The sequence below is a fragment of the Chenopodium album genome, chromosome 4 (genome assembly GCF_948465745.1).
Source record: "Chenopodium album chromosome 4, dcCheAlbu1.1, whole genome shotgun sequence".
Taxonomy (NCBI): domain Eukaryota; kingdom Viridiplantae; phylum Streptophyta; class Magnoliopsida; order Caryophyllales; family Amaranthaceae; genus Chenopodium; species Chenopodium album.
Window position 1 is genome coordinate 14,649,525 of NC_137837.1, and position 25,128 is coordinate 14,674,652.

A 25,128-nucleotide genomic window follows, 5' to 3' on the forward strand; every position below is an offset into this window, starting at 1 on the left:
AGTTTTTCCATAATTCTTCTATCTTTTCAGAATTTTCAACCTTTTTTGCATCAATTTCTCCTTTTTCATAGGAGTTTATTACCCACCAAATCTCCTCTAATTTTAAAGTCTCGCTATGGTCTTCTGTAAATTGACTTAATTCAGGTAGCAAAGGTGTTAGAAAGTTTTCATGAAAAGGATTTAGTCTACATTTACAAAAATGAAGAGCAGAGAGCCTAAGTTCTGATCCAATTGGGTACCATTTCATAAGATAGAGAAGCAGGCATAGGAGAAGCCCATAATTCAATATAGCATATCCTTAGTAACATTAAACTTGGCAATATCTTACAAACTCTGATTAAGTATGAAATCTACATTATAATTTCTGTTAATTACAGGATTTTCAATAAATAAAATTATATGAAAAAATTAGGAGTTTTATGAAGATAAGACACCAATAGAATATTATAATTGTAGTTGCTGCCCTATACTTGCCTCTGTCGTTTGGTAGAGTCACCATTGTTAATGGAGGGTATGGCTGGACAGGCGCTATGGATTATCTAGCTTAACTTTAGATTGATGGATTACTTGCCAACTAAAATAATGGAGAGGAAGGAGAGGAGAGATATAATAAAAAGAGGAAATGGGGCTTTTAGGGGTTTGAGTTGCGAAGGACATCAGGATGTGCAAATGTGAAGCAACTTAATTTGCTGGAAATTTGACAAGTAATCAATAGAAATCATTTACGCCCTCCTTTTCAATTAAATATTTATAGTTCACTTTCCACAAGAACCAAGAAAAAGATTGCCAAGTGAGAGAGAAGTGGGAAAAGTACAATGAAAATGTTGAGCGGTAGGGAAGTGGGATGAAATTAGAAACAAAATGAATATTATAATGTAGGCTATATATCTAAAAAAGGGTAAAATGTAAAGTGTAATTATTTTGAAATTATAACAGTTATTGTGAAATGGAAGGAGTGTGTCATATAGGAGGAAGATTGAATGTGTTGATGGTTTTAATTTTATTTGATAGGAGGAAGAAGTCTGAAATTGTAGACTTAAATTGAAGAAAATATGTGCATTTAAATTATTTGTGTGGAAATGCCAAGGACTGTACAAATACTTTGTATAATCCAAGCTACTGAATATTTCATATCTGATGGCTTGAGATCCTTATCAACTTAAATCCTTCACACATGTTGGGTCACCTATACACACATTCATACTTGCTGTAATATTACTTGATTCTACATTTCTTTTCAACTCCCAGAGTCTGATTTTCAGTATACCAACATGTTTGTGGACTCTTTCATCTTGGACCAAGAATATGCATTATATATAGAATTTTTAACTCATATGCCTTGATACATATATCTAACATATCAGCCAGTCTAAGCAACATATTGTACATATAAACAAAACACTTAAAAACGTATTATTTACGTATAGTATATGTTTTCTTTCTCACACATGCTTCTCTTTAGTGATTTAGCCATAGATGTAATTAATCAATATTTGGAAATCCCTTGCAGTCATCACTTTTAACGATACATCTAATTTGATCCCATGTGTGTGTATGTCTAAATTTGCACATTATTATTCTAGTCTGATCTTTTATTCTAATTTTTTTTTTTACACATAGATTTTCTATAGTTGGGCACAAGAAGCTGCTGCAAGTGTTACAAACAGAATAGTGGAATCTGATTCCGAGGTCCCTGAAGTTAAAGTTTGCACAGCTTCCATGCGTCTAATGCTTCAAATTTTGAATTGGGACTTCCGTTACAGCTCCGATGACAGTGCTAAAACGAATGTAGATGTCTTTTCTGTAAAAGCTAGAAATGATTCTGTCTTTTCTTGGCGGTCTGAATGTGTTATAGTGCAGGTAATGCTGTTTGTCCTCATAATTTTTATTTTTATATGACGGAGTTCATTTGTCACTTTTTTTTTTTTTTTAATTTTTTTTTTTTTTTTTAATTTGTTTAAATATTTTGTACGCAGTATTTCTTCTTCATAGTATTAACTGAACATCTCTTGACATACTCTTTTTCAGCACTGTTAAAAAGGAACTTGATTTTGTGCACTTCTATGCATTTTGTTTCTTGTTAGCACAGCATATTCCAAACAGCATATTAAAAAAAGGAACCCATAGTCTAAGATCATGTTTACTATGGTTGTGTATGTTTGATGTCCCTTATTTGTTTTGCATAAAAGGATAACTCTGCTGATATCTGTTGCTGGCTCTTGTATTGTAGTATGCTGATCCATTTCTTTGCTTTTATGGATACTACTTTCTCATCAACTTCTATCATAGTAAGATCTTAAATAGGGTTGTGTATGCTGCTGACTAGATTATAAATTGGTATTAAATGAGAAGAATTCCATAAGCTGATAACCATGGCTTGGCTATTGTCTCATATTGTTTACATTTATTCTTCCTGTAGCCTGGTCCTTCATGGCAGCAGATCTTGCTTTCAAGCGGGCATGTTAGCTGGGTGTTGAATCTCTATGGAGCTTTGAGGCATAAGTTTTCACTCAAAGGCTACTGGCTTGACTGTCCAATTGCAGTTTCTGCTCGGAAGCTTATTGTGCAACTTTGCTCTTTAACTGGAAATATATTTCCATCAGGTATGTTTTGAAGCTTTTAGGCTATAAATTTTTGTAGGCAGGAACAGAGCACATATATAATAGTTGTATCTGTTCTCTATCTTGTTGATTTGAGGATTGTGGTCAAAAATTGAAGGAGTAATTTTCTGCTATGGTGTATGAACTGGAAATTATATTTGTACACCTGCCATAAAAATTTGATCATTATAAGAATGGAGAGCCTTAATTTACCAGCTTTACCACTTTTCATATGGATGGCCAGATCAAAGTTGTGTTGTTCTCATGATGCAAAAATATGGCCACATGGTTTCGGCAGGGCCATATTGTAAAGGATTTTCAATTAACCAAACCGAAATCAATCACGGTGTTTTTCTAAAACCCAAGATCTTGTCTGTATCAAATGTTCCAACCCCAAATCACCCTTCATTGAACGTTATATCCCTTGTTTCACCAAAACGTTACGTGCTATTTGGAGATACAGTGAAAGATTCCTCATTTCTCCCCAAATTACATCGATCATAAAACCTTTGAATTCAAATTCGCATCGCCACAACCATGACATGATTTGTGATTAACATATCAAATTCGTTACCGGACAGCATGCTGTTCCCACAATTGTGACAAAAATCGTGTATTTTGAACTATGGCCTGTCCTAAATTAAAATTAAAATTAAAATTAAAATTAAATTGTATTACTGTATGAGGTGCAAGAAAAAAGGCAAGCACCTCTTGCATGGGGGTGCACCTTAATATTTTTGGCTATTATGGCATTAAATATCTGAAGAAGAGCCACCCAAATACAAACGTATAGCCATGATGAATTACTAATTGGAAAAATGAAAAAAAGAGAAAGGAGTTTTGTGACTGTTTCAATGACAAGGAGGGTGGGGAGCTGGGATCTTACCTACCTAGAACACAAGAAAAGAAAAAGGGAGGAAAAAGTAAGAAATAAATATAAAAATTGTTGCCTGGCATTTTCACATCACAAGCAAGGGGCTTTTGAGCTAATAGCTGATCAAAGAGGTTGAGAAAGGACGAAAAGGAAAAGTTGAAAATGATGATTGACACAGAAGAAACAGATTGAAAGAGTTAACAGAGAGTAACGGAGAATGTTAAAGACAGATAAATTCCAAGAGCTCTGCTGTCAGCCAATATTTATTCTTTCTAGTTAACTCACAAAGAAGAGTTTTTCAGTGATCAGTGCTTCTGATATTGGGTTCAAATTGAAGCAATTTCTTCACAATTAGCCCAGAGCTTTTGCTAGCTCACTCTTTCTCTCATGCGCACACGTGTCACCGGACAAATAGGACCCAAGGTGCTGCACCTGGTTGAAGGTGGCTGGAAGGGTGCACTTTTCCGTGCCTATTTAACTTCACCCGTAGCCCATAAGGTTTGTGTGCTTTGCCTCTTGCTTAGGTGCCTGTCTCAGGTGCACATTATAAACTGTGGTCTTGAAGCTCTTAAAAATTGCTGGCCAGAAGGAAAAAACCCAATAATAAATATGAAAATTAACCTTCACAGCCAAGCTTCTACTATGAATTCTGCCCTTCCTGTGTCATACTTTTGTCACTACTACTATTACTTCTACTAGTACTACTATCATTATTACAACTACAGATACCAGTTTTACTACTACTGTTATTGTTTATGTTTTTGTTTGTTATTGCTATTCTGTCAATCCTTTCATATGCTTCATATACTTTTTGCATCATTTGCATTACCAACTTCTCTATAGAAAAGTGCCTAAAACTGCCTATTTCTTGGGCTTCCCATATTTATTTAGAAGGCTCAATGAGGTAACAATAGGGATATACGTAGTATATACCCTTCCTTGAGGCTATTTTTGGTGCAATGTGATTAATTGTGTGAGTCACTTGTCATCTTCTTTGATTGGTGGGTGTTGGTATTTTGTTGTTTTATTAATCTGATGGTGGGAATGTTTTTCCTCCTAGCCGTTATTATATATGGACGGTACCTACCTCTATATTCTTTTTATATTCTATTTTATTCTGTAATTATATGGGAACCTTACTTTGCTGTCTTGATGATATTATTAGGGATTACCTTTTACCTGTAATTAACCTATATGTTTTCTTTAGTGGCAAATGCACCACGAATAAAAAAAGTATTATTGAGATAGATAATTCAGTTCACTGTACCTCCCCAAAGAAAGTTTATTTTGTTAGATAGTAACCAATATACTTAGAAGTAATATTATAATACTATTACCACTAGAGGACAAGGAAACCTCTAACAATTAAGAACAGAATTACTAAAAGCATGCCGGCCTGCTGGTCATGATATGGCAATTTGGCATAAGCAACCTCTGCTGTTCACTCCAATTTACCATTATGGTTTTGTTTAGTTATCTAAAGGGCTAATACTCTATACTCTCTGCATACTGTTAATTGACAAAGGCAATTTATACTGCAAAATGTGGCAATTTTTTAGCCCATTAGGGAATTGCATATTGTACGGAATCTATTATTTGTTTCACAAGCATCTATTCATGGCTTGCTGACTTGTCCTTTTCATCTACATTTTATGCTGCACAGATAATGTTCAAATGCGAGAACACCACCTAGTACAATTGCTATCTGGAATCATACAATGGATTCATCCCCCAGATGTTATATCAAGTGCAATTGAATCTGGGAAAAGTGAAAGGTCTAAAGGACATGCTTTTTAAACCCCTCCCTTGGTTATTTTTGTCCTGGACTCTTAGTATTTGTTGACCTGTAACAATTGTTTTTTGTACTATTGTTATCTTTGAAATTTGGTCGCAGGTAATCATATGATGCATGTAAATCTCAGATAGATTTTTCTTATTGTGTTGCTTGTTCAGTGAGTTTCTTGATGGATGCCGAGCATTATTGGCTGTAGCAACTGTTACATCCCCATTTATGTATGATCAACTCTTGAAATCCATATGGTTAGTTCCTGATCTTGACTGTGTTTTGTTTACTTTGCTAGGAAAGGGTTTGTCTTTACAGTTATTAATTTTATTCATAATATTTTTGCATTTTTGTTTTTTTGCAGCCCTTTTGGAACAATAAATCTGTTATCTGGCTTGATGAGTGAAGTTGTTAAAGTACTTATGGCGACTGGGACTGATGAGGAAACGTGGAGTTGGGTAGCACGTGATATCTTGTTAGATACTTGGACTGCAATTCTGACGGTATGAATCTGTATCTTTCTTTGTAATGTGGTTCCTCCCCTCTCGATTCGGTTGATCCGCTATTATATTAAGAGTAGAAAGGCTAGCAATAATGCTGTCAAATCAAACCTATTAATGGAGATAAACTTTGGCTCTTGCAATAGTATCTGAAAATCCAATTGATCTGATATTCAATAAAAAATAAGGTACTCGAACCATTATAAATATCATATCGGTACCCAATCCGAAAATTAAGCTGTCGGGTACGGTTATAGTTATCAATTTACAAGTTTTGGGTACCTGATAGCTTATCCAATAACTCTTTTAGGGGCTGTTTGGTTTATGAAACCTAGGTACGAGTTATGGGTTTAGAATGGTCTAAACACATACCATATGTTTGCTTGATGATTTAAAACTTTTAAACCCATACCTCAAATCCCCAACGTATGGAGTTTAGGAACCTTGGAGGGAGGTGGGTATGGCTCATACTGTCATACCAATGCTTTAGGTATTAAATAAAAGAAAAAAAAAGTCATTCAATGAACCAAACACATGGTATTAAGAATCAAATAAAAGGAGAAAAGGTCATTCTAGAGAAGAACCATTTCAACCAACACATGGTATCAAGAATTAAGTTCCAAACCCATGCATCATAGTTTCATTTATGATTTTAACTCCATACCACTATGTGAACCAAACGCCCCCTGATTCTTTTTTCCTACTTGATTGTTTAAGAGATTTCTAGGTGTTGTGTTGATATTGTTAATTCTTTTGTCAAGCTCAATTTTAGTTATAAAGTTAGAGACTTAACCTACCTCTCTTAAGCAAGGTACAATGATGTCTTGATAAAAAAAGATAAGCACCTTACAATCAAGTTCTTTATCATCTAGAGGTTCTTTTGTTCAGTAAAACATATAAACCACATTGGATATCTCAGTTTATAACTGGAATTTTCACTCCTAGTCTTCTTGGGCATTTGTAGTTCTGATGTCTTTCCATAAGGTTAGGGTTTTTCCCATCAGAATCAAATTTATACCATTGGTTCAAGGCTTTTGGCTTGTACTGTTCTGCTTTTCCTGAAAATATTGATTGCAAATTCAAACGAATCGCCTATCATTGTATTTAGATTTTAGACCTTTCAAAGTTCAGTTTGTTTATACTGCTTTGCGTTTGTGTGTAACTTCAGCATTTCTGCTGCACTTCTCAATTTCAAAGATTGTGTATGTATGATTTTATTGCATTATTCTTTTTTCTTGGTGACCACTACTTTCACTGTTGTTGTGCATTTTGTTACCCTTTTTTTTTTTTTTTTTTTTTTTTTTTTTTTTTTTTTTTTTGTGTTGCCTTTGCAGCCTTCTGGGAGTAGTAATGGGACTCCATCAATCCCATTAGAAGGAATTAGTGCGGCTGCCTCTCTGTTTGCATTGATTGTGGAGTCTGAATTGAAGAGTAAGTATGATGTCAAGCATATCATGTTTTGGTTTGTATCCCCTGTATATCTGTTGTCTGTAATGTTTTAATGTTTAATATCTGTTCTATATTTGATGTAGCTGCCTCTGCAACAGCATTCAATGACGATGATAGCAATGACTATCTGCAGGCTTCAATTTTTGGTACATATAATAGCTGTTAAATCTCCACATTGTTGCATTTGCCTTCCTCAGGTGTTTAATGTTGTCTTGTTGTCATCTTTTTTTCATTTCCAGCTTATTTCTGTCAATTTACTTCTTTTACAGGCATGGATGAAAGGTTGAATTCTTATGGTCTTATTGCAAGGGCATCAATTGAGTATTCAGTTCCTTTTCTTACAAAAGTCTTTTTGGAACGCCTTGCTCAACTTCAACAGGTAGTTGACTTACTTGGTTATAATGGACCTGAGGGGCTGATCTGTGTTCTGGACCCTTCTGGTCCATTGCTTATTCGTTTCATTATGCCTACATGTTCTTTGCTTAATTTGTCCACATTCATTTACCATACCTTCATAATATACGCTCATATCCTTTAAAGCATATATCCTTTAAAGCATATATCCTTTTTTTTATTTGTTATTTTGGTGCATATGATTTTAATTATCCCTGTGTGTTCTTTATATATTTTATATATGTTTATTTTTTAAATACTTTTATAAGGTACGTTCTTAATAGTTGAATTATATGATCTTATTTTATTATACCCTGGATTCGTAATAGTTGCTTGGCTTGTATTGCAATTTGTATTGTTGGTCAGTGTTGAAGTATCTTATTCCATTATTACCTTTGAACAGCTTAAACAACTCTTCTTTTTTATTTGTATTTTAATTTATTATCATTTTATTTGTTTTTTCCTGCATTCAATCACTGTGTGAAAGTTTTTGTGGGAAGCATCTACATAATTTTTCTTTTTATATACTTCTCCGCCATCTTGGTGGTTTGTTGCAATAAGTTGCAATTACATACCCTACCAATCCCTCTTTTTCCTATTTTAATGGACTTTGTCTAGTTTTTGATGTAACATTTATCTACAATAGTAGGGCAATAGAGTTAAGGTATATTTGTAGCCAGTGGGCTTAAGTAATATATAATCAGATTTATAGAAGCAACATAACTAATACATGGTCGTATAATCCAATCCTTATGTATCTGTTTTAAGAACAGGTTAAATTTAAAAAACAATCCTTCCAGATGAACAATTATGTAGTATGCACTTGGCCTGTATTGTCTTATTCTGGAAACAAGCTAAGTACTTTTATGAAATTAGCTCCACGGTGTATTTACTTATTGAACTTCCCATTCCTTTTACTTTAAACTTTATCCTTTTGTTTCAGGTCAGAGGCAGATCTGATCCAACTGCAATCTTGGAAGAAATTTACTCTCTTTTACTCATAACTGGACATGTTCTAGCCGATGAGGGAGAAGGAGAGTTACCTTTGGTAGTTTCCTGTTTTTCTTCTCTTGTTTTTATCTTGCTTTTGGAAAATTCTACATGGCGTCCTTGCGTTTTTTTTGACATTTTCATGGTAGACAATTTTAATCTATTTGTATGTCAATTAGTTACATGGTGATCTTCCCGTTCACGTTTTGCTAAAAATTGGCTTATATTTGTCAGTTATACTTATCCAATGCCTTTTTTCAATGACCATCGCAAGGGGATATAAAGTAGCTAATTGGTAAAAAAAAAAAAAAAAAAAAAATTATTTTATGTTCCACCAGTTGAAGAGTTGCCTTTATTTATTTATTTTTATTATTGATCTTCTGTTGCCTAATAAGATTTTGTGGCCGGTCAATGAGGGAGGAAGGATAGGTTAATCATGTTAATAAAGCCAATTTGAAATTTTGAACAACATTTCTTGAAACTATTTAATAGACGGTTGCCATATGGATGATATTCGACACGGCTCAACAGCTCATCCTAAACAAATAATTAGTCATAAGAGCTCAAGAGAAAGAACCCAAGGGCAGAAGAGTAAAATATGATTAACTAACTCAGTGAAAGAAGCCAAGGCAGTATAGTCTTTGTCCTGGTGGGATTAGATTTTTTTTTTTTTAATTTTTAATTTAATTTTTTTATTTTAATAATAATCTGGGTGCTGTTTAGTTTTGGGTAATTATTGCAGGAAAAGAGAAAGCATACCCCTTATTCCTTTAAATGCTCTTTGATTTGTAAATTCGTAAATCCTTTTACCCCCTTTTCGTTTTACTCCCCAAACCCTTCCAAGTTTTTTTTTTTTTTTTTTTTTTTTTTTTTTTTTTTTTGAGATTGTAGTGGTCAGGATGAGTATGAATTTTGAATGTGTCATTGAAATAGAGATAAGGGTCATCATTCTGTCAAGGCAAGCTGTTGCTTTTATTTTTAGACTTCCTTTGTTGAAATTGTTTCTCATTTTTCTTCATTCTTGAATCTCTCTTGTGAGAACTTTGTTTCATTAGTGAGGGATTGATGGATATCAGTCTGTGTAGATTCTTGGAAGCTTGATGCTAGTTAGGGATATAAGAGTGCAGAATGGAGGCAACGTTGATGTACTTTTACAGACTTTTGTCTAGTTTTAGGAAACTGGTTTGGTCTTCCAGAGAGGATTTAGTGTTTTGTGATGAGGGGACAATACAGAAAGTTTTTGACGCTCGCTCCTCGTTTGTTTTGGATTCTTATCTGAGTATGGAGCTACGGATCTTGTTAGTCAAGTCAATCTCTACTGCGGAATTCTCTACTAGTTTTAATGACATGTGTACAGGAAATAGAAATGGGAGTTCTGAGAATCTGAGGTAGTGGTTTATTGGTTGCCTTTTCATGCTCTGTTCCTTTTGTTAACTGATTATCAATGATAAGCTTAGGTGCTGGGTTATAGCTTCTAGTAATGTCCTGCTGAGCCATCCTTTTTCTACATACCTTGTTGTTCCTTAACGATGACTGGCGTTCTCTTTTTCACCATTGAATCTTGCTCTGTTTATCCGCTTCTCGTATTAAATAAGTTGCAGCTCTCTAATAAAGAGAAGGTATCACTAACAAGTGCATTTTAGACTGCTGTTGTGGATGAATATTGATAATATGATTTCGATGATAGTTTGCAAATGCTAATATCTGAAAGTCCTATTTGCTTGATTCAAAATTTTTTGTTAATGTGGAATAATTTATACCTCTCAGCTACATAACATTTGTGGGTTATTTTACATTTTGAGATCAAACTATGAGTTCTTGATGTATAATGGATAAAAAAAATGTTACCGCCACCTTTTGATACTGTTATATCATTAAATATTACTCCCTCTGTCCTTTTATTAGAGTCCCATTTCTAACATATATTACTCACATAATAAAGAGAAATGAGACTCTAATATAAGGACGGAGAGAGTATATTTTTACATGTTATGATTTTTATGTTATTCTTGTTAAAAATTGAAAGTTTCATATGTTCATTGTCAAATTTTGAGAATAGGATAAGAAATTTTTTTGATGGAACAAAAAAAAAAAAAAAAAAGAGAAAAAAATTTACAGTAAGCATTGGATTGTTGTATTTCAGCCTATAGTTGTATTTTCAATGGGATGAAATGGTTGCTTTTAGTTACCATATTGGATTGTTCCACTGAACTCACAGTGGCCACCTACCCTTCCCAAAATTTTAATGAAAAAGAGAGGCAGCTCTTAAGCATTGGATTGTTATACTGCCTGTAGGTATATTTTCAATGGGCTGAAATGGTTGCTTGTAATAACCATAATATACCATATTGGATTGTTCCACTGAATCAGAGTGGCCACCTTCTCTTCCCAAAATCTAAATGAAAACGAGAGGGCAGCTTTTAATCTGAGTTATATGTTGTACTTTGTTTAATAAATGCATCAAAAAAAATGCTGAGGTAATTTTGAGTAAAACAACAGTGCTTGAAGCTATTCTTTCAAAGTTATTAGCGTCTGTTATCTATTTTGTATTTGTTTCACATAATCTTTGTTGTGATTAGGTTCCAGAGGCCATACAAACACACTTTTTGGATAGCGTAGAAGGTGACAAGCATCCAGTAGTCATACTTTCCAGGTAAACGTGTAAATTCTTGCAGCTTTTTTGTGGTGCTTCCATCTTTTTACACATGATGGTTAAAATTCTGCTTGTCATTACAATTACTGAAATTAGCTGGTGGATTGGAAGATGGTTGTGATGATATTTTTACTAAAATAGGAATATAATGTACAATGTGATCATTCCTATAAAACCTATTATGACATAAAAGCTAGTGCATTCAAGTTTTATCCACCTCCTTTTGCATCTATGAGAATATGTGCAATGTAGTCATCCCTCTTATACACGAAAGTTTGCGTATAACTCAAGGTCTATCCACCTCCTCTTGCCTCTATCATGCATAAACTTCTGAAATATTTGGTGCTCAATTCCTCATACATGTAACAGAACCAAGCTTCAGCTCTGCCTTCCCTGTAGGTTATTTTTTCCAGCTGCTTGCTTTCCTCCATCCTGCTTCTGCAGTCTCCAGACAACATTGCAATTTTAACTTACCCTTCTTTTTGTCAAGCCATATAAATAGCCAGCCTCATCCATTACCTTTGTTTCTCTTCTGTTAATAGTTATCTTCTTGGCCAGGAAGTAGGAATAGTAAGTGTTAGGGAAGAACATCTATGTGAATATGTATCTTTTTCAACTTTTGACCTCTGAACATTGTGTTTGTTTTATCCAAACGGTGAGGGACTGGTAATGGCTATCTATGAAGTTGGTAGGTATTAGGTAGACAGTCTAGACACACAGGGTTTTGGGACAACATTAGTAGATGAAGATGTGTATATTGTTAATACGTAAGCAGCTGTTTAAATGGTGCTAGATTTTTTCATGCTGGATAACTGGTTTTGATCATATGATCATGAAAGGCATTTGAGGGAAGTCGTAATGATGGTTGTGGCTGAATCCAAAGTATATAATGAACTCATTAAAAAGAAAAGTAAAAAGGAAAAAAAAAAAAAAAAAAGAGCCAATCAGGGGCTGTGGAAAGAGAAACAGAGGATATAGAGGGAAAGAGATTGCTAGGGTAGTTTAGTTGGTGATTAACTATAGAAGTCCTTTGGAAATAATGCTATGGAACTTGTCAGTTTTTTATATTTTTAATATTGAGATATGCTATACTCATTCTTACTATCCTATTTTTGAAATTCGTTGGAGCTTGAATTGCTATGAATTATAATAAGAAATCATTAATTAGCCAATTCATAATATAACCTATACTACACATGAATTTGATTGATGGTGGCTGTCTCTTTAGTGACTTCTCATGTTAGACTTGGAAATTTGTGGCATTTGTTGCTGCCTTCATGTGAAAATGACAATTTTCTGCTAGAACATTTATTTGACGAGTTTTAATTGGTTGAACTAATTTGCATGCTGAATTTTTTATTGGGCATTAGTTCTTAAGCATCAAAATCCCATCCAACCTTTAAAGAGGCAGTATTAATTATAATTAAACACTACCCCTCGGCAACGTATCACTGGTGAGCACTGGGAAGATCAGTCCCCTGTGACATTAGATGCTTTAGAAAAGGACCACTTTAGTTCGAAAAGGCAACTCTTATTGACTTTTGCTGGATGCTGGATCTTGGATGGATGATATATTCTGTTCTTAGTCTCAATGTGGAAGGGTGTTACACCTAACAGCTACAACTGCCAAGAAACTGTTTTCCTTAAACCCTTAATTTGAAAGATGACAATAGTGTCTTTGATGGATTTCTTATTCTTGCTTTTTTTGGCTCCTTCCTCTTTTGTTATGCCAAGGCCAAAGCCTAAGGAGTTCATTTGTGCTTTCTTGCATTATTTTGGCCTTTTAGTGCCACATTCTTCAGACTAGAGACCATTCTAATTAATTTTATGTTTTGTGATAACTGATGAGTCACATGTGCTTGACATTGGTTTTAGTCTTTATTGGTGTATCATATATCCATGTTGGCTTTGTTGCTTGATGCAGTTCCATCTTACGTTTTGCTGAGCAGAGTATTGATCCAGAAATTAGAGCATCGGTTTTTAGCCCTCGTCTTATGGAGGTACAGCCGTGATGACAAAACTTTCTTATGCTAACAATTTATGTGCTGTGAGTTTTAAAAAATTTCCTTGTTTTCTTTCTTGTGGCCTATGGGATACAATTTTTCTGCAATGATTAGTGTTGAGACTTTGCTATTATAATCGGTCCTGTTTGCCTGTCTGTCTTCTAACACTAATGTGCAGTTGCTAAAAATGATGTCATGATATGCTATTTCCTTTTGTTCATCCTGCTACAATAGTATACTGATTATGTATTACGATGGTGAGCACCAAAGTGTATGTAGGTAGTCAGTTCAGTATTATGATGTCCTAAGCTCCTGACTTAACCCTAAAATACTAGCTTTTATGATTTTGTCTTCATTCGCATATTTCCCGTGTTCCCTGGCAAGAAAGCTTTAACTTTTATATTCTTCACCAACCTTTCAAACCTTTTAGATAGGACCGGGATACAGGACAAAACCACCTGGCTAAAAAGCCTGTACAAACTATTTACAATACATAATGCAAATTAAGCTTCACTAGGATTGATTTTCTTATTAATAATAATGTGTACCACTGTACCCTATTTTAATTATCATGTATCTTGTGCTTTACTAGTATATCCTCTATGAATTTTGGGGTTCCAGAATCCCACAAAAAAATAATCAATGGCTAGCATTCCAGTGAGAATCACCCCTTTTTAAGATTATTTTATTCCCTTACTGCTTCCTTCTGATCCATCTGACCAGGCCAGTTAAGTTCTTTAAATTGTTGTCTAACATTCAGCCATACCAGGGTAATACTTAATGAAGCAATTCTTGCTGCACTGACAATCAAAAAGCATGTGACTCTGAGTTTCAGTTGCATTCCCACAAATGAGGCAAATATCATCTGGATAACCCTAATTTTATATAACCTCTCCTTAGTATTAGCCTATGTTGATTGGTTATTTATGCTGTAAATCTATGCTTAGGAACAGCTAATCTCTGCCGTATCAAAATAACCCAGCTTGTATCTTATGTTGTTTGAATGTTGCCTGATGATTTATCTTGAAAATACTAATCTCTAAATCACTACAAATATAGATTTATACATACATAATTGCTTTTATATGTATTTGTTCTATTTAAACTGTGCATACCTTTGTCCTACACGGGAATTTTGCTTAGTGTCGAATCCAGCAATTATATGATAAGTATCCATGTTTTTTTGGTCCAAAATAATAAATATGACTCGTGTACAGGTCACACTCCAATATAATAGTATTTGTTCACACACGTCCAGGTGCATTTACGCATTAAATGATGCACACACATACATGTTCCTTTTTTATTCAGTTTTAGCTATTGATGATCAATGATTGGTCTGGAATTGATGATAAATTCAAGAGAAATAAGAGGGAGAGTGGCAACTTCATTACTGGAAATTTCATTTATAATTTGAGTGTGATGGCATGTATGTCCTTGATGTATGGAAATTATCCATGTGGTTGTCAACTTCTCATGGATATGCTTAGTAGACAAGGTCCTCTCTTGCTGTATACGTGTTAAGTCTTTCAGTGTTTATTTGAGCAGTAACAGACGGTATTTTCAGGCAGTAATATGGTTTCTTGCCCGATGGTCTCGTACGTATCTGATGTCACCTGAAGGTTGTGGGAATAATGCTAATTGTCATGTTCCGGAGCAGCTTCAGCATTCTAAAAAAGTGTTGATGGACTTTTTTGGAGAACTTAATCAAGGAAAACTTGTCCTTGATCTTGTTGTTCGAATATCCATGACAACATTGATTTCTTATCCAGGGGAGAAGGATTTGCAGGTATTGAGGGAGCTGCAGAGCTGCTAATTGCCTTACAATTGTTTTAACTGTGGTCTTTTCAATTTAATGAATAATATCCTCTGTACAGTGTACACTAGTTATATCTAATTGCATTTCTAGGCGTCCTCAAGTATTGCATCTGGATTCCTCTCTGGATTTCATTTATCATAGCCCTGGAAAAATACTGCCTGATTGTATTTCAGTGCATTTTTGTAACAAAAACCATCAATTCAGTTGTTCACCCTTCTTGAGTTGTAGTTGTTTGGATTAATTATTTTTTATTTTATTTGTATTAACATTGGAAATCCTCAATGATGTATGAACTTATATTTAGGATAAATATTGACGAATGATTTGCTGCTGATTTATTAATAAATGTGGAAATTAGCTGTATGCAAGTTGTGAAGCCTTTTGCCTGGGAGTTAATGTTGACTCTTGATGCTTCTTGATCTGGCAATCATAACTGTTCTGGGATTTTTTTATTTTTTTTATTTTTATTTTTTTTTAGGTGGGGGTAGGGGGTGGGGGTGGTGATCCTTAGCTCTCCTTTTGTATGCGAGTGATACATACATATTTCTCTATGACTTTCAACGTCAAATTCTTTATATCCTTCTTTTGTTTGTAGTGGTGAGGAAGTTTGAATTTCCTTGCTAATAGATGATCTTGTTATCTGATTCACCTTCCTGGAATACTTAAGGGTTCACTATCGAATCATTGTGCATACAAATATTCAAAATATAATTTCTCCCTGCTATTATTCAACCATATCTTACATCTGATGTCGCATTGACTCTCAGGAGCTTACTTGTCGCCATCTACTCAATGGGCTAGTTGGATATCGGGATATTGGTGCCCACCTTGTTTATTTGGTAAGTAACATGCTGCACTTTACTCTATATTTACGTAACTCTTTTTTTTTTTTTTTTTTTTTTTTACTTTGCACCCCTTTGACATTTTTATTATGTTTGATGGTTTTATCATACTGGCATTGACAAAGATTTGAGTTTGCTGGGAATCAAGATATTCTGGTAGTTTCTAGTTCTAATTGTTGAGCTGTCTATTACTTTGCTGCTATGTTACAATTGACCACCGAAATTTAATTTTTTGTGATATCAAATTCACTTAGCGCCTTATTCATAGAGTTCGTGCATGTGTATTTGGTATTGCTAGCCCCCTCTATTTCTCAAGTAATAAGGGCAGAGTGAATTTTCTTCTCTTTTTATTAGAGGGGCATGGATGGGGTGGGGCAAGGAGGATAGATTCGTAGAAATGCACATAGTGGTTAGTATGGATAAAGATTTCTGCTGCAGGTGTTATGAGAATTTATTTTTGTCTGTTGTATGACTGCGTGTACTAGGGAATCTGAAAATTCTAACTATTAATATGATTTTGGTTCTCTTCTCTTTTTATCTTCTCATTTACTAAGGTATTTTTTAAAAAATTGCTCCAAGTGTCTTACTAGTGGAATAAGTGTATGTAAGTAAAAATATATGTAGCACAGTATATTTTCAGGATTGGATGAAGATTAATTTTAAACCCTGGAGGTTTCATTGGAAAGAGTGTTGTGGTGGCTTGGATACCATGATGCCATTTTCTGTTTTAATTTTCGGTGTCTGGTATAAAATTTTAATGCTCCAACCATAGTACTGTTGTGTTGAAATGAGATGGCAAAATTGAAATAATCTCACTTAGTAAAGGCTGCTTCAACTTGTGCAAGTTTATATCCAGTAGTTCCCTACATCTTTTACATTGAAGTTCTTGCTTGTTGGATTAACTTTTAAGCTCTTTGGGAAGCTGGCTGATTTAGTTCTAGGAAGATAGAGAATTACACACAAACTAAATTACCTTTGTTCTTCTCTGGAGGCAAAACACAGAACTGGAATTAAGTTGTAATTTTGTATGCTGTAGGATTCATGGCGTGAGTTGGCAAAATGTTTTGTCAATGAAAGAAATTTGTTCTCACTGAGTGCTCCTCACCAAGTAAGTTTCCAACTTATGGGCTTCTTATTATTTGAATGTCGAAGAATAATGACTTATTGTAATAACCACATTATCTATGCAGCGATCCCTTGCACGAACTCTTGTTCTTTCGGCTTCTGCACTGAGAGACCTTGAGACATCAAATCAGTAAGACTCCTTTTCTTTGAAGCAGTGAATATATTTATTTAGAAAGACACACATGGGATGTCTGTATCCAAAGGAGAGCTTGGGTCACAAGAACTAAAAATTCAGGCCCTTGGTTCAAAAGACAGCTTTTACTCTAAATTCTGATGGATGATTAATTGGACATATAGTGATAACATGGTATGGTATATTAAAGGTTTGTTCGAGATCTCATGAATCATATGACGGCTTATCTTCTGGATTTGTCGGGAAAACATGATATCAAGAATGTCTCTCAGCAACCAGAGACTATCATGGTGGTAAGTGACCACCTATGAGAAAGAGAACTCTCCTGATTTGTAAATATTTTAATGTTGTTTTTGGATTCACAGGTGTGTTGCTTACTGGAGCGGCTGCGTGGATCTGCTGGTGCCTCAGAACCTCGGACACAAAGGGCAATTTATGAGATGGGAGTTTCTGTAATGGATTCTATTATGAAACTTCTTGAAGTTTACAAGAATGAGGTAATGCTCATATTCATCTAGTAATAATTTGGTAAGCTTTTTATCTAAATTACGGGTGAAAGAATAGTATTACTTTCTTCACTTTCTTTTTCAAGGTTGGTAAAGTTATGTTTTCTCAACTATGCCCCTCCAATTTTAAAAGGTTTGGATTAATGTAAGTGAAGGGAAAGAGTTCTATTCACATGAGCACTCTTAATACCCATGCCAATAGTAAATTTTTTCTTTATTTAGGGATGGAATTGCTTGGCGGGCCAATGAATCAAAGATATAGATTGGTAGTGATCTGTGATCGTTTAATACGAATCAGATTGGAATATAGAAATATGGAGATGGATAATAGTGTATAACAGAGGCAATGTTAATAAAAAGTTCTGTGGTAACCTTACAATCATTTCCCCTCAATCTTATTCTTTGTGATGATTGGACCTTCTATTTTTATTACAATTGCTTACTATAACCTAGGATTTATCTTAATTGGACCTTGATTGATTTGTGATCTTTATGATCCGGTTTGATAGCCAGCCTCCTTCTGCACTGCTTATTCCCTGTTACAGTTTTGGTATTGATCTCTCGTTATATCACATTACTTTATAAACTGCCATCTAAACTCTCAGTCAAAATCATAATGTAAAAATTTTGAGCATTAAATTACAAAGGCTCTTAAATTTCTTTTTCTTTGATAGTACTTGGCCGAGCTTTGACAAAATAGAAAGCTTGAGGTGGTAATTATATTTAGCTGATGGAACTTGCTGTTTGTAATAATAATGATGCTAATGGAATATATGATGCATGAATAAGGAGGAACTGTGAAAGGATTTGGTGAATATTTGTTTGGAGACATTAGTATTTGTGTTGGTTGCATCATTTGAAGGAGACTCTTTCTACTGGTTTTAGACTAATCACTTATTAAGATTTCAATTTTTTGTATAAAAGTATTTTACATGCTTTATTATCAGAGCTAATGTTAATATATTCTTTAGCCTGCAGTTGTCTATTTGCTGCTCAAATTTGTTGTCCAGTGGGTAAGTGGCCAAATTAGTTACCTGGAGGCTCAAGAAACTGCTACTCTCATCAACTTCTGTATGCGTTTGCTTCAGATATACTCCTCCCACAACATTGGCAAGGTAAATTTCTAAAGCTTGTGCTTATCTTTGGCTTTATGAATGCATTAACCTGGTTTTAGGAATGATGAACAAGATTTTTGTGGGTAATTAAAGATTTAAAACTCTTCTTTATTTGCATGGGGGGCACTGCTCTGAAGAGTAGAAGAAATTATTGGTAATAGGGAAATTATAATGAAAACGGGATGACACTTAATATTATCTTTCTGTAATCTAATCTAATTTAGCAATGATCCATCCTAAATTGTTTTGTTAGATGTTGGAGAATGCAATAGAAATTTATTCATTACAAATAGTTTATATCACTGTAAGTATTGTTCATGTCCTACTATATGATTTTTTATTTTGACATTGCCAAATTAAAATTGAGGAAGACATTTGGCAAAGATAGATGCAACTATTTATGATCCCCTTTATGATATTTTTTGTGCTTGTGCTACCCTTTGAACTTTTTTTTTTTTGGGTATGTACAGTGTTTTAACTCTTAGAATCTAATTATAGATTATCCAAGTTTTTTTCCTAAACATATATCTGTGATTAAACTATTGTGAATTATAAACACTTTATCCGTCACTCTTCCTTTTTTATATTCATTATATTTTATTATTATCTTTACAAATGTATATTTGAAAAGAGACATTGAACTCATATTGCTTATTGGTGTAGCTGGATCATTAAATTGATCCTCTTTTCTTGGAAAACTCACAATTTTGTGACGCAGCCGCAAATACCAAAGACCTACAACCAGGGTTCTAAATCCACGAGCATAAAATACCCCTGATGTACTAACACCCTTTTATTTAATGTTGGTGAACTACTCATGTGTCAGTTGCATTGCCTCCAGTACAAACCAAAGTTGTTTAATCATAGGAGAGATGAGAATATGAACTAGAAGCTTTGGCGACATTGGTGCCTAGTAATGAGAGATTTATGGAAATCGGTGTATTTGTAAAGCCTGCAAAGTGGAGTGATTCATTTTGCAATCGACTTACTACGTAGACAATTAATTTTGGGTGAAAGGGTGAGGCCATGAGGTAAAGGTGAGAATGTGAGTCTGAAATGGTGCAAGGAAGTAATACTCTTGGATCCTTAAGGATGCCCAAGGTATGAATAGTTAAATCAAGGGGTTGAAAACCTGATTCTTGGAATCTGCTGTTATACCACAATCACAATGACCTGCGATGATCTGGATATGGACATGGGAGCAGCCAGGGTAAGATTAGACTAAGATGCCTGACAGGATAAATCTTATTTACCTACTCTGTTCACAAACCTTAACCAACCTTGTTGTCCATGCTCTGTGTTCCTGCTAAAAGAGTCTGCCTGTCTCAGTTCAAGGATTTACATAAAAAGTTCCTTTGAATTACTTTTTAAGCCTTCAATTGATGAGATGTTATAATGAGATTCTATGGCTTTTGATTGTGAAAGAGAGATGATGGCAAGTCATGTCATGGTCAACAATGACAATTATGGACAGTGGAGGGAGAGACAAAGAGGTGAACACAATATAGGAAAGGTTTTATCTTGGAAAATGTAACTACCTTTTTTCTTGTTCGACATACTATTACTCTTTATAATTTAACTTTTATAAATTTAAGATTAGTGTCATAGTAGATTGTGATTGAATCTTTATTGTCCAACTGTCGTTGAATTTTAAAATCATCTTACTAGTTTATAATGAATGTATTGAAGAAGTGGAGGATTGAAGGGTTGTGTTCTTTTATGACTTGTTGGATTTGGCATAAGCTTTTTTCACGAGTGTTAGGATGGATGTTGTCAAGGCCTCAAGGTAGTCTTCTGGGATTTTTTTTTTTTTTGGCTGGGTGGGGTGGGGTGAGGGTGATTGTAAATCAAAGGTTATAAATTTGAGTTTGAGCTGAAGGCTTGTTGTATGGGCAATGCCTTTGGGTAGAAATATTATAAATATTTGTTAAAACCACAAGTGAGTGGCTGTTGGAACCAATCATTTTATTAAGGGCTTAGTATATTTTAAAGGAAAATGATAAACATAGCCCTTAGGGCTATGTATAAGAAGCTTAAAGAGGAAATATTGAGGATAAATTAACATTAATTACACCGATTTGCGCGTGATTTTGTCATGAATTCCCAACTTATTTCCATTTTAGGTAGTATATTTAATGCTTATTTATAGCCCTAAGGGCTACATATATCATTACTCTATTTTAAAAGGGGCTGGACCAAATTATTTAGGAGAGTGTTTATGTATATTCTAGTACATCAAATTACAAAGATATTAACTGTAGTCTCTTATCATTGTATTGAGTCCTGAGATTTATAGCTCAGTAGTTGCTGAAGTCATGCCAAAGTTATCCATATTCATGGATGCACGTCCTATTACACAGAGCCTGTCTGAATTGTTATCATGTGTTTTTTTAATACAGATGAAACTAGTCAGAAAGGCCAAAAATTGAGTCCTTCCTCCTCTTTAGTCATTTCCCATCCAAAAGTGTTTTCGTTGGTATGCTTCCTGTTTGATCATAATGTTGATTTGTAACTTAGAAAGAAATCGAAACCTACTGGCTTTCCTGTTGCTTATGTTTTTGATAAGCTAACAATTTATTATGCTCACTAGGATCAAATTTATTATGCTCACTAGGATCCTATATTGACGGTCTCCCAATGTATATTTAATAATTATGCATTTTTGTTGTCTTGGTATTAAAACGCAAAATACTTTTCCTCCTGTTGATTTAGATTTCCATTAGTCATTCAAAGACCTTAGCCAGTGAAGCAAGTACTGAGAAATATAAGGATCTGCGTGCTTTAATTCAGCTACTTGCAAGCCTCTGCACAAAAGATCTGGTATGATTGCTTCTGTACGTCAGAATTAATTTAATTACATACCCATTCTACCCAAGTCGTGACTGAGTATTTATAATTTACAGATTGACTTCTCAACCGACTCTGTCCAGTCAGAGGCTATAAGCATTGCTCAGGTTTATTTTCACCTCCAGTTAACTTCATCTATTTTTACTCCTTACTGGCTGTGGCAAGTGTCAATTAATTAAAAATAGAACTGGACACTTCATAAAGTGGATGAGCATTCTGACAATTGTAATGGTACTAACGACTTTCGTGTCTAATTTGATGCAGGTTGTATTTGTAGGTCTCCACATAATCACTCCTTTGATTTCTATTGACCTTTTGAAGTACCCTAAATTATGTCATGATGTAAGTTTGTTTACTCTGCATGTGTACATTGCAAGCTTTAGAATTTACTTATGGAATTTGATATATCAGTGATCACTTGTGCAGTACTTCTCATTGATGTCACACATGTTGGAGGTTTATCCAGAAATGGTTGGTCAACTTAATGCAGAAGCTTTGGCACATATAATTGGAACCTTGGACTTTGGCATTCGCCATCAGGTAATGGTTTTTATTTTCTTGGAAGTTATTACCAATCACACAAGTCAGGGAAATGCATATTATTTATCTCAGGGTTGAATAATACTCCCTCTGTTTCATATTGTTCTTCCTACTTTGACCAAATTCGTCTCACAAAAGATTCTAAGTGAGAAGAACAATGTGAAACATATGGAGTAAGAAAGAAAAATATAAAGATGATATTGATCCTAGCCTTCTACTTGTATTTTAAATTCAAATGCACCATAAGTATCTTTAATTTATAATCAAGTTACAATTTACAACACATGACTGCAGAACAAAAAAGAAATTCAACATTGAATGAATGAATGAATGAATGAAGGAGCTTCATTCATGTTCTAAATATACATCTGTTTTCAACCCAGTCTTCAAAAGAAAAAACAAAAGATTTATACAATAAAAATTATATATAAAGAAAACCATCAAGGATCATTCACTTCCAGTCCAATTAGTTTTGGGTGAATCAGATATCCACTGGACTTAACTTTGTTAGCGGGGCTGCCCCTTTTAGCTTCAGTATAGTTGGAGAACCACCGATAAAGTTCTGTTTTCTTATTAATATACCAGGCATTGATGCATCTGTTCCTCTACCTTGTGGTGCAGGATTCTGAAATTTTTTACAAGTGCCTGAGAGCTTTGAAAGCCCTTGCTTCATTTCATTATAAAGAAACTATTGCTGGAAACGTGGGTCTAGGCTCACATGCTGCTAGTGGTGTCAAGGGTAAGGGGGAGAATATTCAGGAAGGAATTTTGAGTCGCTTCCTCCCTTCCCTGCTGCAGTTACTTCTGTTTGAGGATTACAGGTACAAGTTTGTTGGTAATTTTAACTATTTTTTTTTTCCTTTTGGGCATCAGGCTCCATTGACTTTCTAACTTCACCTATTTTTTTCCCCCTTTTTTGGGTACTTCAGCACTGACTTGGTGAGTGCAGCGGCAGATGCTCTCTTTCCTTTAATTCTTTGTGAGCCAAGTCTATATCAGGTAATCATCTCATCTTATAGCACATTGAAGTCTGTGCCGGCATGTCTGCAGATTTTGTGGTTGTCATAAATCACTCAAAGTTGAGGCCAAGTTTGAAATATAAATTAGACTTTAAAATTACTGTTGAAGGATTTGGAACCTCTTTTGAGATTGAATTTGGCATCAATTCATTTAATCCATTTAAGGTATTTAAATATTGGGTGCCTGTTTGCTGTGGCTGTGTACTAAAGAAGTTTATATATTCTATGTCTGGGTCTCATGGCATAAGGGTATACAGAGCTCTTGCCTTGCTTCAAGCATAATTCCAGTTGCTGGCTGGGCTTTATCTTCGATTTCTATTGATATATTGAACAATCAGAAAAATTTTGCATTCTCAAAAACCAAATGATGACCCGTTTTAATGGCTAATGATAAGTGATGGCTAATGATAAGTGAAGACAAATATTAAAAAATGCCGATGATGCTAATTACTAGTTACTTTTGACACAAATCTACTACATTATTTTGATACTCCATCCATTCTACTAACACACAATCTATATAATATCTATCCACTCTTCCTAGGTTTGTACCCATATTCCAAATGGAAACAACAAATAGGAGTATAGATTATGATTAATTAGTGGTTTGTGTGGTAAATTTGACTCCATAAAGAAAATTAGGTGAGGATAAAATGAGCAAGGACAATGAAAATTGTGTTAAATCAGCTTGGACTAGATTTTGCATGATGGGAACATGGTTTTTCTACCCCCATCACTTGTTGAATCTCTCAGTTTCGGTGCTCAAAAACTTGTGCTATTAGAGCAACTCCAATGGTTGAAAAAAGGGACTAGCTTGCAAATATTAAAACTCTTAAACTAATAGCTATACCATTGTTGCACATCTTGCTAATTAGCTTTGGCAAGCAAATTAGCTTTGTAGAGCTAATTAGCTTGGTAGATATTTATTAGATAAAAAATATTTTAAATTTAAAAATAAATTAATTTATAACTAGCTTAACCATTGGAGCAACAAATAGCTAGAATTGTTGTAGCTTAAAAAGATGATTTGGCATAACAAGCTATTATATGAATTAGCCAACCATTGTAGTTGCTCTTATGCTACCTGCTTTGATTTGAGGCAAAGCTACACTTCTAAATCCTTTTTGACCTACTTTGCTGTTACTGATCTTCAAAACTTTATGCTATTTCAGCGGCTATGCAGTGAGCTGATAGAGAAACAAACGAATCCAGCATTCCAGACCAGACTAGCAACTGCATTGCATGCTCTTACAAGCTCTAACCAGCTTTCTTCAACACTGGATCGTATTAATCACCAAAGGTTCAGAAAAAATCTTCTTGAATTCTTGGTTGAAGTCCGTGGCTTTCTGCGAATGGTATGACATAAATTTTCAAGGTAGCACAATCTTTTTGATTTTTCGAGAGGGGGATAGTTGAGAAGCATCCATAAGGTGGAAGACTACATTTTTTTGGTCCCTTTAATAGCTGTTGTATAAATGCCTATCATCTTCACACAGGTTGGTTAAATATTACAAGTAGTTTTAAATATAGTGATTAGGAAATTTGTTTAGAAAATTATATTAAATATTGTCCATTCTATATAGATGAAGGCCCTTTGTTTTCTTTTTCTTTCATTGAGGCCGCCTTGAGGGTATTGTAAACAGTTTTCAAGTCGCTTAATAACTGTTTGTTTGGCTGATTAATTTACCCGGTAAGTAGTAGACCACAAAATGGTTTTACAGTTAATTTTCTGTTATAAGAATTATTTAAAAGTCTTTACGTTGGATTGTTTTGAAATAAAGAGAGTAGCTGTGGAGGAGATAGGGATGAGGGTTGGAAACCATCAAATTGTACATGCAATAATAACATTCTTATTCTAGAGCAAAGTTGAGTTCTCCCTCTAAAAAAAAGAAAATATGAAATTAAAGTAGATTAAAATTAAAAATGAATCTTACTGT

General features: G+C 34.3%; 1 protein-coding gene across 3 annotated transcripts in view; it reads left to right on the forward strand.

Annotated features, from left to right (window-relative positions):
* LOC145628953 (uncharacterized) overlaps positions 1-24,831 on the forward strand; it is a 34,640-nt gene extending 9,809 nt beyond the window's left edge. For all 3 annotated transcript variants that reach the window (XM_081681397.1, XM_081681398.1, XM_081681399.1), the window contains 25 exons: positions 1,621-1,860; positions 2,420-2,603; positions 5,138-5,249; positions 5,428-5,514; positions 5,622-5,760; positions 7,092-7,188; positions 7,290-7,352; positions 7,476-7,585; positions 8,543-8,647; positions 11,169-11,242; positions 13,167-13,242; positions 14,813-15,034; positions 15,832-15,903; positions 16,943-17,014; positions 17,097-17,161; positions 17,355-17,457; positions 17,530-17,661; positions 18,642-18,785; positions 21,498-21,605; positions 21,689-21,739; positions 21,897-21,974; positions 22,059-22,172; positions 22,794-22,993; positions 23,102-23,171; positions 24,364-24,831. In XM_081681397.1, coding sequence (XP_081537523.1) covers positions 1,621-1,860; positions 2,420-2,603; positions 5,138-5,249; positions 5,428-5,514; positions 5,622-5,760; positions 7,092-7,188; positions 7,290-7,352; positions 7,476-7,585; positions 8,543-8,647; positions 11,169-11,242; positions 13,167-13,242; positions 14,813-15,034; positions 15,832-15,903; positions 16,943-17,014; positions 17,097-17,161; positions 17,355-17,457; positions 17,530-17,661; positions 18,642-18,785; positions 21,498-21,605; positions 21,689-21,739; positions 21,897-21,974; positions 22,059-22,172; positions 22,794-22,993; positions 23,102-23,171; positions 24,364-24,552 — 2,907 coding nt within the window. In that variant the 3' untranslated portion in view covers positions 24,553-24,831. The remainder of the gene's footprint in view (positions 1-1,620; positions 1,861-2,419; positions 2,604-5,137; positions 5,250-5,427; positions 5,515-5,621; positions 5,761-7,091; positions 7,189-7,289; positions 7,353-7,475; positions 7,586-8,542; positions 8,648-11,168; positions 11,243-13,166; positions 13,243-14,812; positions 15,035-15,831; positions 15,904-16,942; positions 17,015-17,096; positions 17,162-17,354; positions 17,458-17,529; positions 17,662-18,641; positions 18,786-21,497; positions 21,606-21,688; positions 21,740-21,896; positions 21,975-22,058; positions 22,173-22,793; positions 22,994-23,101; positions 23,172-24,363) is intronic.
* Positions 24,832-25,128: the final 297 nt, after the last annotated feature.